Source organism: Hylaeus volcanicus, chromosome 4 (assembly GCF_026283585.1).
Source record: "Hylaeus volcanicus isolate JK05 chromosome 4, UHH_iyHylVolc1.0_haploid, whole genome shotgun sequence".
Classification (NCBI taxonomy): domain Eukaryota; kingdom Metazoa; phylum Arthropoda; class Insecta; order Hymenoptera; family Colletidae; genus Hylaeus; species Hylaeus volcanicus.
In genome coordinates, this window is record NC_071979.1 from 9,273,427 (window position 1) to 9,292,006 (window position 18,580).

At 47.9% G+C, this 18,580-nt stretch overlaps 1 protein-coding gene across 1 annotated transcript in view; it reads right to left on the reverse strand.

Moving 5' to 3' along the window:
- The window catches only part of LOC128875157 (citron Rho-interacting kinase-like), a 63,806-nt gene extending 50,229 nt beyond the window's left edge, over nucleotides 1–13,577 (reverse strand). Inside the window, exons 1-2 of the mRNA XM_054120530.1 lie at nucleotides 13,569–13,577; nucleotides 11,867–11,941 (exon numbers count right to left, since the gene is read on the reverse strand). Of these exons, the coding sequence (XP_053976505.1) occupies nucleotides 11,867–11,941; nucleotides 13,569–13,577 (84 nt within the window). The remainder of the gene's footprint in view (nucleotides 1–11,866; nucleotides 11,942–13,568) is intronic.
- Nucleotides 13,578–18,580: the final 5,003 nt, after the last annotated feature.

Consider the following 18,580-nt stretch of genomic DNA (forward strand, 5'->3'; position numbering starts at 1 on the left):
AAATGCCGAGGACAGTGTTTGGGTGATGATCTAGACAATCGCTATGCTAGTCGAAAGAGAGTTCAGCCCGTTAAGAAATCCACCTCGAAATCACTTGAAAGCCGCATAAATAATCAGCGACCCAGAAAATTGAAACGAGACCGCAGAAGAGCAGATCTTAATTAAATTGAAAATAAGAGAGGAAGAAGCGGTGCGTCACGGCAAGGATTTCGCCTCGCTGTTCCTTTTGTCTGAACGGATCGCTGCTCGAAGCGGTCGAGCTGAGAGTGCCAACGATTAATAACTCGATACACACGTACACGCGCATACGTAGAAGGAAGATCACTCGTGCTCGCCATTAGTCTCGGTCGCGTTCTTATCTGGCTGTGGTCTTTACTAGGCGGTCACGATTTGGGAGACACTAGTGTGCAATCGACCGTGTAATTTACTAGGAATCAGCGTCAATTTAGCGATATCCAGGATCATCGTCGCGTCGTCTTATCTAATTTCTACTCTCGACAAAACTAGTCTCCGTTAGAGTCCTGATGAGAGGCAAATAGAGTACTGGGGAACGGTGAGATTATTCTGGCGAAGATGATACGTGGGATTAAAATATCGTTACAAGGAAGAAGCTTTGATGTTATGTTTGCGACTTTGTTATTATCATCATCGATACTCTTCTGTTTGCCTAAATTAATCATCATTTCAGCTGTTAGTTATTTAGACGCATCTCAGTCAATAGCCTAGAATCAGTGCAATTTGTAGGTTATTTTGGAGTCAGATGACGAAAATAATTGAATACTTTCAGATTATTAACCGTAATTGCAACTTCCATGAAGTTGAGCGTCACGCGTTATCAGGGTGTACCAATTATTTCACTCCCCTCGGTAGATACACGGCGCAATACGAATTACTGGATAGCTATAAGCAGCGATACTATCATTAAATCCTTCTACCACTATCGCATACGGATTAAAACTCAGTTATCGGAAGTTTAGCATGGGAAAGCCAAGCGGATTCATGAATCGCGAGCCGCCATCGTAATCGGCTGGAACCCGATGAGCGTTGTCTCGTCGTAATGGCCGTTGCGCAATTATCCGACTAACATGTTTTGAAATGCACGCGAACGCTGTGCCGCTCGTTTGATGGATGCTTGGACGATAGTTGTCCTCGTCGAAGGGAAATTAATCAGAAATTTATCGAAACGTCTGATAAAGGTAGATGGAACACTCGGAATGTCATTGCTGGTAGATACAAGATAAAATTGCATTTACCTTATAACTGTTCGACGAAAGAAAATGTTGAGAGTAAATCGCCACACCGTTTCCACTTGTCTATTATTAGGATAAAATTTTGCCCATCGTCGAAGCGATTTTCTCGCGCGAGAGTCTGCTCTATTAATAAGTTACTAATGGAATCCCGACTTACGTGGGCGAACCGATAAATTACCTCGGTAAAAGCGTACCGACAGGTTGCAGCGCAGTGCTGCAACACCTACAAGAGATTTAGATGCAATTAACGCGCGCGGTGAGCGACAGTTTCTGGGCCGAGTGCGTGGACGTGCACCAACTAATTACGACATTCGATTCTCCAGAAGAATCGTCCCGCGGTTTTCGCATACTTTTGCGAGAAGATCACCTTTTCGGAGTAACGTTAATTACGTTTTGGTCGAGGGATTTCTGGTGTAGCGAGATGACAGAAATAATTAATCGTGAAAATAATTGGAAGCTTATTTGGTAACTACCATTACAACGAAATGTGGGATATTGCACGGAAAGTTCATCATTTCACTTTTCGTTACTTCACTCTAGTGAAACACTTCAGACAATCATTTCCAACGCGCATGAAAATCAGGCAATTTAAAAACAACTCGGAAGGGTCCTTGTTTGTTGCGAACAAAGGGACCACTTACGGCTGACGAATCCAATTACAGCTGCGAATTCATTCGCTACTTGTAATTGTCATAATAAGGACGATATTGTTGCCGCGCGTCAATTACGCTCGAACACGCGTGACGCGCGTGCGAATACGCTGAGGTGTAATCGGCGGCTGTCATGCAACGTCGACGGCTCACGTAACCCATCAGCCATCCTCTTCAAATCGGACGTATCGCGATTTCTGGATTTGCATTGGAGACTAGGCGAGTCAGCCAATGTTCTCCGCTAATGGAATTATCGTTTGGCTATGGTTTCAACCCTTAATGGTACCTTCTTAAGGGTACGTACAAAAGAGATATCTGTAATCGTAAGATCTTAAAATATAATTTTCAAGAAGTTTTGTGATAACCGCATTTGCTGTTAGAGTAACAGTGAGCTGGATATGGTAGATTTGGTATGTCAAAGATATTCAACGCTTGCCAGCTACACCTGAATCGATCATCCGTGGTTGGCGGTCTAAATTCTCGATCTGACGCAACGATGCATCGCGGAAAGCCGTGGAAATAGCGGACTAAACGGCAGCCAGTTCGCATAGGGAAATAGATTACGTGCTCGCGGTAAGATCATGGCGGCGACGAAGCCGGAAGACTCGCGCGGTTCGGAGGGCAAATTACGCGTTTACGCCGCGCCTTATACGATACCCAGGGCCCCCTGGTCCGATGGCCTGTCTACTCGGATTGTAAAATTCCCTCGACTTCAGTCAGCGTCGCGGTTTAATCCGACGCAACGCGCCCCATGCGCGTCTCGCATCGCTATCTTAATAAACCGCAGATATACGGTAATCTTTCGACTTATACGCCAGCACGAAACAAACATTAAACCTCGCATGGTAGCCTGCGAGAGTCCTGGTCGATTTACGATCGCTGCCGTCTCATCGAATCCGACGTTAATAAGTTGCGCACGGATAACGGCGTTCCGAGGATTCCAATGAGAGATTAAGACCGGCCTTCGTTGATCCGCGATAAACCTTGCCTCCGTTAACCTTTCCTCGAACGATTTAGATAAGTATCGTGCGATTTTTCAGTTTTTCGATGGCGAACGCTCGTGGTATCCAGTGGACAGTTTTAACCTTAATGCTTGCGACAGTTTTTTATACGATGTACGATCCCGCCACCGTGGTTGGCCATCGTTCGAACCCCTTGTAAAGCCACAGAGGCGGTAACGAGCCAGCGGTGAGCCGAAAGGATAACGAAGACGAGTCGCAGTTGACCCGAGCGGAAGGTATCGGCGATCACTCATCGCCCAAGCGAGCCTTGGCGTATCGTGCTGCCGTATCGCGTATACGAGATTAATAGGGAATAAGCGAAGATTCACCGGCACCCGAGTTTGTAATCACGGAATCATCTCCGCCGCTCGGTTGGCCCGAGCGATCGGTTCGACCACCCTCGAGATTTCCGCACGCAAGCGGGCGAAACCACGGCCTCGAGGCCGCCGCGTAAATCCGTGGCAGGTAAACCGAGATACAATTAGGATTTGCCAGCGAAAAAACGTCCGAGTCGGGGGCTCGTTCGATTCCAACGTCCGTGCCCGTCGCGTTTATATCTGATCCCACGGGACTGGAGGGGGACACTTTACGACTCGGCTTTAAATCGAGCGGACCGCTCGCAAAAATCCCAATCACGCGCGCCCACTTACGGGTGTTCCTCGGATGTACCGAATTGATTTTCGTGCATTACCGATCAATCGCCTGGGAGATTCCTGCCTGGGATTCCGAGGGTTTAATTAGACCTGGATTTTATACGACGGGATGTGCTAATTGTTTTCGATGGAATGCAGTGATCCCACCTCCACCCCTCTACAAATCAATTTTTAGAGCTAAACCGTCTTTCCTTCTGCGTATCGAATCATCGAAATCTACAGTTTCTTCCCGCGGTTATCATATTTAATTATTTACTGTCGAAAAACCGCGAATGGAATTAATTTCACCGACCATTAAACGACGACGTATTTCGAAACTGGGATGTGGTGCCATGACAAGCAGGTAATTACGGTGATTCGAGTATCGGACGGCGTAGCGTCCTGAGCACGATGCTGCGTGTGATTCACGTGGTACGCGAACGCAACGATGAATTCGTGGAATCGCCGACAGCAGGACGAACGCCTGTCCCTTCGGGGAGATCCAGGGTGGAATGCCAACGCGCTCGCGAAATCCTGATCTCTCGAGGCACGTGTGTCATAAATATGCGCTTCGGGATCGAATTAATTGTTCTACCGGGTGAATATCGAGGCTTTGATGCTGCCACGCCGAAAAATATTTTCAGATCCTTCCAGAGGTCGTCGACTAACATAAATGGCGAGAGTGTAAATTTCAGGAGCTCCTCTTCTATTGCTCGGTAGATCGAGTAGCAGATGTGGACAGCCCTAAGGAGGTATTTTCACGATGAAAACAGGCTACTATCGGAACGACGAGAGAAGATAGTATGGAAGAGAGAGGCGATTACGTGAATTCCACCGCGTTCGTGCTCGCTGCTCGTTACTCTCTCCCCGTTAGCTGGCCCCTGTAACCGCGCCTAAATCCTGTAAATACGAGTGTTACAGCCGCCAACCGATATTACGGATTACCAGCATCCGCTTGCACTGCCGGTTCCGATCCGCATCGTCGGTTTTATCGGGAAATTTTGTTTCCCAAAATCGAGCACATTGGCTCACCTTTGCCACCTATCTTCCTCGCGCCAATTCTCTTTTTTCTACTAGTCTCAGATATTTTTACTTCACGATCGAAACCTTCCTTTGCAGTCATTTTTGCCGCTCCGTTCTCTGCCTTCGATTTCAACTGCTTATTCTCAGCTTGTTTCTATCTGTCCATCTTCTATGCACCTGCAGTTGAACACGCTGCGATTACGCGATAGTGCCGCCTCCTGGACTTCGTATAATAGGGCTGCGAAGAACCGCGTATTTTCGTAAGTCTTGCGAGACTTTTCAAGTAGAATCTTTCCACTTTCGAATTTCTCGCGTTTGAGGCAGGTGTTTGGCTGGATGAGCTTTCTCGAAGAGAGTTCAACTAGTTCGTAAATTCATATCGTTAAGCGTGAAATAATCCACAAACATCCATTAGAGGTACAGATATAAGCCACTCGGAGGAAGTGAAACTGTCGGGCAAATAGTCAACCGAGTGTAGAAGTTGTACTTGGATTACCAATGCAAATGAGTTTTGAATCGCTACAATGTCGACACGGCAGAGATCGCATAACCGTGTAGTCTCTCTAAGGAGGACACTACCAACAATCCACTATTGTATTCATCCTTTACATTCATTGGTCATACGAAATTAAGTTAGCGCGTAACATCTGGGTTACCGCATTCTACGTTGGTAACAATTGGATGCTTCCATAGCATTCTCTGGAGCACTCCTGCCTCGCTCCCATGGCACCCATATACAGCCACTGAGAAAGATATAACTCCTTATGACATATTCAAGTGTCATGTTGATTCCTTCTATGGTTCACCGACGAAAGTGTTCCTGTGAATGGGAAGTTACTAACAAGTAACTTCTTCATTCGAGGCTTCGGTGTTCTCAGGTCTGTGGACCCGTCTCCATACTTCGACCTCTACGTCTTCCAAGTATGAAATCCTTTTCTGTTTCGACTTCTCTCAAAACTTTACTCGAGGAACTAGACACTTGAGCATCTAGACTCGGCCCTATCTCTACACCTTCAATTTAAAAGTTAGCCAGCTACTTTCACACTTTCCACCCCCAAGACAACACTCTTCTCAGTTCTAGACTCGCATCCCCATCTCCAAACGTTCTTCTATCTCAGCACCTTCCATTTACGAGATAGCCAGACACTTCCACGCTTCCCTCTCCTAAGACCACCCTCTCCTCAGCTCTGGACCTGTATATATCCCTATCGTCGAACATGCTTCTATATCTACACCTTCAACTTACGAGTTCATTATATCTCCCAGAAACTATGCAACCAACCCTTTCCCGTTTCCGACTTCTCTCAGACCACCACCCGAGTAGTCAGACACTTCTGCGCTCCTCTCTGCTCGGACACTCTCCCTTTCCCTCTCTCAGAGCACTCTTTCCATCCTCCGGTCCTCTTTCCACTGATCTGCCGCATCTTCCTAGTCACTCTCTCCTCGTTTCTCCTCCTCTTGGTCAGCTCCGATGCCAAGGGGCTACGCGCAGCTTCGCCGAGCGTGTGTACGCGCGTAGGTCGTCCCTCGGCGCTCTTCTCGAACAATGACGTGTTCAACGTGTTTCACGGAATGCCACGAGCAGCTCTCATTGTAACGGAGTTAGGCCCGCGGGCTACTCTCGTCAGAATCCGCCGCGTTCAGCTCGGTGTGTGCATACGTCCGCTGGACGAGGGCGAGCGTGTGCGCGTACCGGCGAGTCTGAACACCCGCCGCGTGGGCGTATGGCTCGGGCAGGTGGATGCTTGCCCCACGGCGCTAACACCGTGATCGCACACGCACGATCCGACGCACACCAGCAGCGCCCAGGCGAATACCAGCTACGGAATCGCGCGAGCTTCTTTTTGATCGTGCACAGAACGCGTCTACCGGGTCTACTTTTGGAATTTTCATTCGAATTTCGTTTTATTTCTGATGATCGATCCTAGAGGCGGTTGGTTAGATTCTTGGGGTTCTCTTTTGCGTTGACATCGGAGAGGAAGTTCCAAAACCTCTTCGACTTTCTTTTTCAAGTGGAGCATGTTTAGACAAAGTGGGTCGTCGCTATGGCCACGAGTCAAATATATATCCTCCTCGAAATTAATCGATAAAATGAGATACCGCAGATTGGAATCTGCAACAGCAAGGCGTTGAATGCGCATCGGAATCTATTTCGTTCGACCAGAAGCATGCGAATGCGAGAGGTTTCTGGAGCCTGGGTAACGAAGATTATTGGATCGATTTCAAGTTTGATTTAACTCTTCCTCGTCGACATCCTGCTGCAATACGATCCTTGAATGACTAGCGTATCTCTTCTATTTTCTCGCGTAACGATAAAGTTAGGAACGAGCACGGTGTGGTTGAGCATAGGTGAGCATAAAGTGCGATAGTGTTGCAGGATGAGAGTGAATGACGAACAGGTACGAGGCAACTCACAGGTAGCAGGATTGATTAGACTCGCATAAGAGGAAATCAAAGCGGAAAACAAAGCGTTCCGTTTAGCAGTTGTATTTATGAATGAAACAATGCTGCACGCAGCGGTCGAGTATGCTGCGTCTAATCTTTAACCGTTATCGACTTGGAATAGTCAGTCGATCGCTTTCTTCTACCTAACTAGGATTCGAAGTAGTTAACGATCTTGCAATGATACCTGATCGTTAGCTTGGGATAGCAACAGTTGCGCGCAACACGTTCTTTAGTATCCCGTTGTCTGCGAATTGAACGCAAATGGGATTTATCGCTCATTCTTAGGCGCTTGCGAACATGCGTACGTCGAGTGGTATACCGTGCAACCGCGAAGCTTAATATCCGTGCTTCTGGAGCAGTCTTACACCACTCGAAAAGTACCCGAAATCATCCATCAAAGCATCCAGAAGAACGAAACGATCGAGAAGACAAGTCAGCCCATTACTCGGAGACAATTAACGATCGCTCGTCGCTGGATCGGCAGAGACACAGAGCCGTAGGAGGTTTTCTTTGGCGGATACAATAAATGGACAGCAGTCGAACGCAAGGTTTCGTTTGTGTTCTTCGTGGTCAGAAGCTTGGGAGCATGTGCGGTGATTGCCGTAACCATCGGGCACGCCTGCCTGACTGGCTGACTGCTCGCCTCTCTTGGCCTTCTCCTCGCCGCACTGTGTCGCTCTCGCCTCGTTGCCTCTGCTATCTTTTGCACGGCAATGCACCGAATGCACTTTGCTGCACGCTGCTGCACCGCACCGCCGTGCTGCTGCCAATGTATCACCTATCTACCTGCGACCGTACGCAACAGCCCTCGACTCGCGCGCTCTCCCTCTTCTTCGTCCTCTTCTTACGGTGAACAGCTTCACCCTGCTCCTTCTCGCACTTTGTTTGTCCCTCGGTGCGTCGTACGTGTTGGACGTGAAACGTTACTCAGCATTTGGAAATCAAAGGATCGTTGGATCTGGCAGATTTCGAAGACCTGGTCGATCCAATATTATACTCAGCTACCCAACGTCCTAGCCTAGAGCCTGAGGTCTGCGTCACGTTCCGCTGTACGAAGTTCTGTCTCGATCCTCGCGCTTCCTCTTTCCTTCTCTCTCGTCTTATTTCCCGTCTCCACCCAGCCACCAGCTCTCTGTTTACTTCCCCCCCTCTGGCATCATTCTATCCTCTTTCCCGGCTTCGCCTCGTCGTTTCGCGCTTGCACGCAATCATCCAGCGCGTTATTTAATTCAGATTAACGCGAGCCGATGCGCGGGCAATTTGAATCTCATTGTAACCCGCTCGCTATTGTTTATGCGCTCCCGGGATCCTGGGATCTCGGCCCTCGGGGTAGATTAATCGCGCGCCTTCTCGTTTCTACTTCTACAGCTCTCTTTGCTCTTTGCTGCTCGTGTTTTTCTTCTTCGGAGTCTACCTTCTCGCTTATTCTCTTATACCCATGCTTATTTTACTTCGGTTCACTTCGGTACACTTCGGTACGGTAACTACTTCCCCCTTCTCCGCAATTTTCCTCTCCTTTGCTGTTCGATCCAAGCGTGGTTCCTCCTTGTTTATCTAGGTCGCCAGACAATAATATTGGCCCGACCGTCACGCACGGATGGCGTTGTAGGCGATGCCTATTCGCAACCGTCGATGCGTTGAAAGGTGCGAGGGATCATCGAGATTAACGCACAGGGATAAATAGATAAATACGATCTTCGATGACGGAAGTTCGATGCTCCGCAGACGGTGAGCTTTTAAAACAGCGTGGAAAAGAAAGAGGCCCCCGGACGAGTCCAGATGCGCTAGACGAAAGACTGTCTCTTTCTAGCTAGTCCTAGGATCTTCCGTGCATTCTCTTTCTGCCTCTTGGTCGTTCGTGCTGCCCCTTCCTCAACTTCTGGGCCTGACCGCCTTCCTCAAGCTCGCTTATCTATAAGCACGGCGGAGTGACTCACTCGGTGAGTGGTACGAGCACTTGTCGCGAGTAGCCGGCGACGCGGATGCCGATTCCCTGTGCCCGATTCAGCCAGGACTTGCACGTAATGCAGCTACGCTGGACTGGAAAGGTTCTCTCGGGCATGTCGCCGTTGCGTAAGATGATTTTATGTCCAGAGTGTCGGGCCCCGTTCTGTATGGGACTGCGCGCAGGTGGACGTGGACGCGATCAAACCTTTCGGCGTGAGAAATCTTTGGCCCCGGTCGCGATTTTCGTCCTCTCGGAAACTGTGTTCGAGCCATTTCCTCCATTGCTGAAGAATATCGACGAGAAAATAGACTTTCTTCGACGAATTGCAAATGTTTCGTATTAAAAAGATTGCCGTGTATCACATTGACTGCCAGACTAGTTCCCTTGAATACGATTCATTTTCTTTGATAATTAACTTTCAGATTTAATTCGTTTAATTCTTCAGTGAAAAGCACTGTCATCTACTTGTGACTGACGTGTCGTTCAGCGACGTATTTATATATAGTAGAAGAGTCTGAAATGTTTCCTGTTTGGAAAGAGAAGTAATTGCAGGAGGAATGGGAAGAGGAAAGGTGCACTTAAAACGGTCTATCGACGTGGTTCCGCGAGATAATCGGTTCGATCCCTTTCGGATTTACGTTATCCTGCGCCGATAGATCGCTCCCTCTATTGTGAAACGGGTAATGCACTCAGATATTTACGAGCGACATTTTTCGCCGGTTCCTGTGATAACCGTGGCGGCTCGAGCCACGGAGATTATATTCTTCGCTTGCTGATATTTCCGCGGCGCGTATCCCGCGTGGGAGTGCGAGATCGGATCTCGTTCAATTTCGTCGAGAGTTAATAGCCACGACTTCGCTTCACGTAACGGCACGGTGTCCGCGTTTTTTTTTCGCCGCGCAGCGCGCGCACAATGGCGCATTCAAAGCGCGCGGACTCTCGATTACTCGATTACGGGCCGCGATAACGCGCGTCGATTGAAATAATCCACGGCTTCAGGAACCGAATGCCTCGAAAACAGTGATGCGCAATCTTTTTCCTTGCTGGAGTACGATGATATTAAAGAGCTGATCGTTTAATTTTTTTTGTAGTAACTTTTCTTTTCATTACGAGAAACATTAATTTTTTTAAGAGATCGCAAGTACGAGGATACTCGTTGAAGTATCAAAGTTTCGAAGTATAATTGATAAATTATTTGTACTTCTTGCACAATTTTTTTTATAAATCCTCCTTATTTTATTCCACGGCACTTTGTGCACCACTGGTAAATAATCAACGGCATCCATCGATTTTTACGCGAGATCCTGTCCGATACGATGGACACGCCCGACGAAGGATCGCGAAAATTCATTCGGCTCGCTCGAAATACCATGATCGCCGCGATTCGAAGAGCGAACGATTAAAACGAACGCAAACGTGGGAGTAAACGTGAGAACTTTATTTAGAATTAAACGGAACCGATTGTATCGAGTTATTTCGTAAGTACACTGCGCGAACTTTTGACACAGCGCGAACAGGCATAAACGAAACTGTTGCATTCGATCAACGTGATATCTACAAATTTGGACTTCTATTTCTTTTAAGACGTTGGCTGTCGAGCTAAAACTCGTGAACATTTCTACAACGTTGAACAGGGGTGGTCGATCTTGTTAACTGAAATTTGATTTAGATAAATAGAGACGAAGCAACCGATGTTGAAGCGTAAGTGGAAAAGGGAGAAAGAAAAGTGCGAGGGGATCAACGATCGATCCCAGCAGTCCGCGTGCTCCGCGACCATCAGCGGAGACGTTCGATACGGTTCATCGAGATGCAAATCGGTCGAACGTCGGGGATTAGGGCTCGTGGAATTCGTGTTTATCGATCGGGACGAGGTCAAAATGATCCGCGATCGAGCAGGCGGGAACGGAATCGAAACGGAGAGAACGCGGCGAGTACGATCGACGTCTCCGCGCCGGCACACGTGGCCGATCCACCGAGCGTGTCGATCACGTTCGGTGGAATCATTATCATTGATCATCCTCTCCGCCTTCTCGTCGAGCGTCCCGAGCTATCGGCTAATTGCCATCGTGGCAGCGATCTCTCGCGGGCGTAAAATCGTGAACGCTCGGTCGCGTACGATCGTTCCGCCTTGCATCGTGAGAGCTCCGCGTGGATTTTCTTATTTTCGTTGCCCGGAACGAGCGTCGATCGCCGAGCGAGATTCCGAGATGTCGGAATCGCTCGTTTCAAGGAAATCGAGAGACTAAATGGAAATATATCCAACGATTCTGCGTGCCCGAGCGTATTCGATGATTATTTTATTCCGTTCCAACGGGACTGCGGGACTTCGTTACATTTCTTAATTAATGGAATTATTTCTATCGAGCTAGAGTAGAATACCGATAGTTGCAGTCGATCTTTAAACATGGAAATTATGAATTTTCATAGAGATGTTTTATCTCCGTCCTTATCGGTGTTTTCAATTAAGTAATTGCGCATTTTAGCTTTCGGTATCCTTTCTTTCACGACAGAGTAATTTTGTGGAAACTGTTACAAGGCGAAGAAGATTTTAATTCCTATCATGCTTCCAGAGTCGCGATAAATTGTCATTTTTTAAGACGATACGACTCGTTCCTAATAAGCCGTGGAAATTCCGGGAAGTGGATTCGTTTGACGCTCGGTGATTAACATCGCGACAACAACATTCATTTTTCATTCTTGATCCAGCTATGTACGTGCTTCGCAGAACCATTTGCATTTACGAGAGACGTAGTGGAATAGTTGCACGGAATTTTCACTCGCGCGACGCATAGAATGCTAATTAGAAAACGTTCGCCAACGGCGAACGACGCGACGCCGACGTTTGCGTTTAATGACAAAAATAGTAAATGCATTCACGTATACAACGTGCTGTGTCATAGCTGATATTAACGCTTACCGATAAAGGCCTCGAATCGCCAATAATTCCCCAGCTCGGAAGAATCCTCTCGGTTGATCCAAGATTTCCCGGAGTCTAGGGATTTTCGAGCCAGGAATCCACGAACCGAAGACGCCACGAGGTGTCTTTATTCTCGCGGCAATCCACGGATAAGTCAGCTGGAACGACGCTTGTAGGCGCGACGCAAGCCGCTCACGGCCGTATCTAATAATCGGTGTCACCTCGCCGGTTTAACGCCGACTGAAATATTGTTGTTGCGAGTGCGTTACAACCCGCTTAGAGATTACCAGGCGTGAGTCATTCCGCGGGAACGAGGCTCGAGCGGCTCGCGCGGCGACGCCATATTATGAAATAAACCGATTACGAATTATTTATCGGGTGATCGTTTATCGGAGACATCAGGAGCAACGATAACCCGAGGATACGGTTTATGAAACAATAAAGACCCACGGTGTCCGATAGTAAAACCCTTTATAGTTGCTTTCTCGTCTTCTTGGAGACTGGCGAGGATTACGAGACGATTATGGTGTACCTGTGATACTGTCACACGTTAGGATCGATTTTATTTCGCCGCAGTGCATCTCTCGACATCTGGTGGCACGTGTCCGTTGCGACATGTCCCCGGAAGAATTGGAATTTCAGCTTTCACCGCGGCGTCAGTGACATTTCCAGGGGACGGCTCATTAAGAGGCCGCGCGAGCGTTCCCCGACGATTAGGCTCGATCTCGATCGGATCATTCCGTGTCCCCATCGAAGCAAATCGTTTCAACGGCCGGATAGATCCGCGACCGCGGGGCCCTGCCACGATCGACTGCCCCGATAAACGTTGAAAGTCGATCGCTACGAATCGATTACCCGGCTCCTGTCTGCCACGGTGTGCACGCCGCGCACTTGTTCCGAGACGCTGCTTAGAAACTGTCGCCATGTCAAACTCGCTATATTTCGACCGTTCGAACATTTTTTCTTACGAAAATTAACTCCGCTGTGGCAGAATGGCTCCATAGAAATTTCTTGGACTCGAACGTTTCCAATTGGAGCAGTCGCGGCAATGTTTAACGCGTTGGGAATGAGGAAGCGAACGACGGGAGAGGGATTTCTGCACGTTTCATTCAGAGTATGCCAGCGGACTCTTCGATTAGACTCTACATGGCAACCTCTGCGAAATTAGATGCTGCATTGGGTTTGCTATAGGTCATATGCGCATACATCATGTTACTTAACATTACCTCAACCTGTATATGGAGTCCATAGCACTTTATGGACTAACTTGTTCTCTATTATTAATTAAAGCTTTCGCATACAATCCTAGCTCCTATTACGATTAATGGATCACTCGAACGCTAACTTTTCAAAGTTGGGCGTACTCGGGGAAGGAAAATTCCAAATATCAGCACGTCTTTCAACTCGAAAGGTGACTCGAATGGAAAATTAAAACTCGGACTAATTACTGGAGCGATGATCGATTGCGAAAGCAAGCAGGTATCGCGAACGCGACACAGAAAGAGGCTGGCATCCGGGATCTAGAAGTCGTGATCACGGATGGATCGTCTTACATAAACGCCATCCCGGAGGATGTCGTCCACGGCCGCTCGAGATCTGCATTTAACCGACGGGGTTAAATCGAATAACCCCACGGCGGCGTTTCATTCAAGGGCACCGTGAAACGATCCCACACGATCTCCACCTCTCTCTTGCGTGTTACCTGCCGCATCGTACTTTTTGCAAGCGAGCGCGCTCTCTCGCCTCATGACATATAGGCGAAGCGAATCGGCCATTTGGAAGCTCGATTAGTCGTCTATCTTGACCGGAGAGCTTCGAAAAAGTCTTTTGTTCCTTTTTCCACTCTGCTTTACTGCGCACTTTTTCACTCGCGACGCAGTTTACGTGGTTCCTCCGGCGATAAAACTTGGCCTAATTTGTGTTCCTGCCTGGGAGCACGTTTCGCGATTGCACAGAAATCGATGCGATTGGACCATCGTGTGCGAACCTTGATTGTATTCTGCCAAAGTTGTATAGCCTTCTTTATTTTTTCACGGTAGTACCGTTAATATTAAACACAGTTATGATCACATTTTTAACTTCGCGTCGGAAATTTATAACTTTCTAATTAATATCACGGTTCTCTACACTTTGTCCATTATATACTATTACATACTGGGTGTTGCAGGATAAGTGGCGGTTGTAACAACGCCTAACACGCAATCTTCTTAAGGTGGCACATTATAATCAGCGCTCTCATTATAACAGATCGTTGAATCTGCTTTCAGCTAACAAAGTATCGAAAAGAAATGGAGCATTCCGCATAAATTTTAAAAAAGGTACGACGCTCTGCCATCTTATACTACGAAGTAGGTAAGAAACAATCCTCAGAATTTTCTCTCATCATTCAAACGGACGTCTACCAAAAAATGCATCGATATGTGAGACATGCACATTGATTTCTCGAATAACGAGAGTATCTCGAAATCAAGGATCGATATACCCGCGAAGAGTCAACGATGATTTGTCACTGTCGTTATTCGCGCTTCACCTCGAGCGAAACTCGGCCAGGAAAGAGGACGAAGCAACGAAGCGAGTGTCCACGAGCGACAAATCAAGGGGACCAGCTGGTCGCGCGATAAATTACGCCCAGGTAAGATCGATCGGATCGGGCCCGATGATTTACGTAAATCTCCCGGGCGTCGATCCAATCTAATCGATCCTGCCACTCGGGAGGGTTAATGCCAGCCGTGAGATTAAATCGGCTCCGAAGGCGCGCGATTGAATACAGCGAGGAGAGCCTTGCTGGTGTGTTTACGATCACGGGCACCTGGCAAACACTAAAATTCGTAACAGCTAAATTTGCAAGTCGTCACGGACGAATTTGCAAATGACCTGGCCCCAGAGGGGATCATTAGAGGGAGCCCGCGAGGGAAGCCTCGCCATCTCCACCAGTCTGGTTTCCTTTCTTTTGCTTTTAACCAAAGGATTGTTTTCTACTACAAATTTCGTCGTTCGATTAATTGTTGTGTAACTCTGAGACCACGAGAGCGTGAGTAATTTCACGGCAACCAAAATTCAGGACGGAAGAGGCGCCGAACGTAAAAAGTAGAGCGACGTTCAAGGAGACGATAAACCGAGAAAAGAGACGAAAAGGAAGAAGGCGAAAGAAGCGAAGATGAAGCGCACGGGAAGGAGGAGAGGATGTCCTAATAGATTATTAATTTACACGTCGACTCTGTAGAACGACGAAGGATGATGGCGGCGTCTGGTGGGACGCCTGCACACCTGTCCCGAACCCGTCCCACTTGATTATCTTGCATTATGCAAAATGCGTCTTTTATCGCGGCGCAACCCCGTAATAAACGGTTGTCCAGGGAACGGTTGACATAATGCGTCGGCTATTAGGAGCGAGAATTGAGCCTTTTCACTACAAGACCGTTTACTTTGCTTCTTGTTATTCGCTGTCCTCGAGATCGATTCGTCTTGGTGTCTTTATATGCAAACGAAGTTCATCTACCGAGTCATTAGCGACGCAACAATTTCAAATCGAGCATTTCAAAAATTCATCTTCGAGAATCTTCTTCGCTAATTGCGAGCGCCCCGGAAGAAAGGTGCATATGGATCTAGATCCGTCGGCGACACTGGCCTTTTTACGACCGAGCCCTGCAGATGCGTTGGGACTTAAAACGAAACGGTACTTTTACGAGTGTCCGCCTGCGGAACTCTCTTTTTCATCCGAGCGAGGAACGCGGCCCGAAGTATGGAATACGTATCTGCAAAGCGACACAGTTTGCAAAGGAAACACGACTTTTTAGGTATAACCGCAGAGGAGTTCGGTAACTTTAACTATTGGCACTGCTTCTGAACGAATATGAACAACTTCCTGCTGCAAGAAAGGTTTATGTCTCGAGGCATCTGGTTACCAGAGGCAGACACTTTCTCTCGTGGACAATAATTTGTGTTTCGAAGCATTGTACACCAGGTTTATAGCCCTAGCGATTCTCGTTAGGCTCCCGAGGTTAGCAATTTGATACCCTCTTTTTGCGATCATGCCGGTCAACGTCCCCGAGAAAGGTGACTCGAACCAGGTGATTGGAAATAAACTGCCTATCGGGCCCACTCAACTGTCTTCCGTGCAAATTAATTACGTTACAATTCGAGATGATTAATCTTCCAAAGGAGGATTGAAAATAAATAAGAAATTACTAGAGAGACTCTCCCGTCTGCGAATGTACAAATGAATATTAAACTAGGCGCAACGAGACCAAGAGAGAGCCTCGGCACACAGCGGAGAAGCAAACAAGACTCCAAGTGGGTGCGACGCGTATCGAAGGAAACTCACGCAAAGTTAATTGGGTATTGGTTAATGATCTGGGTGTCTATCGGTCGGCTGCGAATAAAGGAGGAGCAGCGGTGAAACGCGTTGCGGCGCGGCGCATAGCTCTGTCTACCTGTTCCTACGCGGCTCGCACGCCCACCTGGGTAAGCGTTGAATTTATCGCGTTATTAATCTACGGGCGAGCATCGAGTCTGGCCACGGCTGCACGATGGATGACGACGAATTTACGCGGTGCGCGAGGAACTTGGCGCTATGCGAGTCCGCGGGGCAGCCCCGTCCTTTGGCCAGCCGCCGCGATGAAGTCGTCGAGAAAAATCGTGTGCCGGTTTCACGGCTCGATGGCTTCGCGTGGGTACCTCGACGGGAACTCGGGTTCGGAATGAATCGAGGGTACGCAAGTTATTAGGTTAAGTGATAAATCACGATATAGCTTTGTTCGGCGGGAATTGAAAATAAAATTTTATAGGGTGCTGGGAACACGAAAGGGGAGTCGTTAATAAGACTTTGGTCGGGAGAGTTCGCGCATTAGAGTTTCGTTTTGTTAGCATTTCGCTGCTCCGATACTCTTCGAAGAAGAAATCGTTATCTTCGGTACCATTACCTTTCTCAAATAGACCTAGAAGCAATGGTCCAATGTTGTGGATTCGAAACTGGTTGCATCGGTGGAAAAAAGACATAATAGCATTGATATATGCGTTCACGTTAGACGTTCACGCGGAATATGGACACGCTTTAATGACAAGCGTTTACCTCGCAAACGCGAGTACCGGTGTTCTTAAAACAATCGTGAGAGTTTATCGTAATGCTCGCGTTCAGCGTCAGATCCCAACAACAATAGGTACCACAGTCATCAATTTTCTTCAAACATGTAGCGTTTATTGACAGCCTCGAGAGACTGATTCTCATGCTAAGCTTCAATCTGCCAGCTGCGCTAACTTCCAAGATGTTAAATGTTAAAGTGTTGCAGAACTGTTTGATATTTACGCTCTACTTTACGGCAACCCCCTATTTCACTGTTTCTCGAGTTAAGAGGATTCATACTCCAGCAATGCGTGACCAATGTTAACTATACTTAATGTATACAACGCGGCACGAAGAAGGTACAGCCGATCATTTAGACCTGGATTTTAATAGAGATCTTCTGTTCGCTCGAGTGGATTGTTCCAGCCAATTGAATTCACGTGTTGAGTTCTTGATATCTGTGATTAACATGTTTAGGACTGGTGTATATTCCAATACTGGATATCTAAATTAATTTTTGGTAACGTATAAATGGGCTTACATTTCACTATGCGCTATCTCCGAGATATACGTAATCAGTCTCAGCCAAATCGTTGCGAAATCCCCAATAAGTGGATGCTCGGCGTTCCAAGTCCACGAAAGGAGCCTCAAAGGCGATCGAAATCGACGCGGGACTTCAATTTCCCGCGGTGCTCTTTGTAAAATCACATTTTCCGACGCTTCCTCCTTCCCCACCGAGACTACGGAGGTAATCTCGAGGACGGTCACGAGAATGGAGCGAAACAAGGCGAGCTTAGTCGAGCACGCTTGATTGGACTCACAGCCAGGCGAATGGATGCACGAGCATAAATTTCAAACTCTCGAATAAAGTATTAGGTATTAAGTCTTAAGACCGAAGGGACTTTCCATCAAGGTCATTCGAAGGTCAACGTATCGAGCTCCTACGATTAAAGAATCGTAGATATAAAAATCTCAAGAGTGACTCGTCGAAAAAATGATAAAAATTGTGTGTGGTGGATTGTCGATGCCGTCTGGTATCGTATCAATATTTGGACAACATTGCTACTTCCTCTCTGAATTTCCCCTTCGGATTTGGAGTTGGTGAAACGCACGCAATGGCGGGGCCAGCAAGGTAGATGCAAGGCTGGCGGAGTCGAGCAGACTCGAGTGGAAGGCAGGCGAGGCGAATGGATGTATGCACGGTGTGCACTCGCGGCCAGAGGCGATTAAAGAAAGCGACACGCCGCATATGTCACAGCGTTCACACGCCCCGGCATTGCACCGACACCGACACCCACCGCGCCTATGCCGCCGATAGCAGGCGGCGTGTACGCGCGACTGGAAGCGGCCGGCGCGGTGAGCAGCTACATTTTCAAGTTGCCGTTCGACGATCGTCGTTCCTGGCTCGTGACTACACCGACTGGAGGATGCAGGTAGCTCTCTCGCGTACCTGACCCCGTGAACGCGACCGCGGACGCGCGAGCGATACGCTCAGGCTCCGACTACGTCCACACGTACCCGGGGACCACGGTTCCTTATTGACCGCGTAGCCGTCGAAGACCATGTGTGATTGTTACCTGCACGAGGGGATGGGATGCAGTTCGATATACGGGGTGTCTTGTAATATCCGAGAATCGTCTCAGGAATTGATG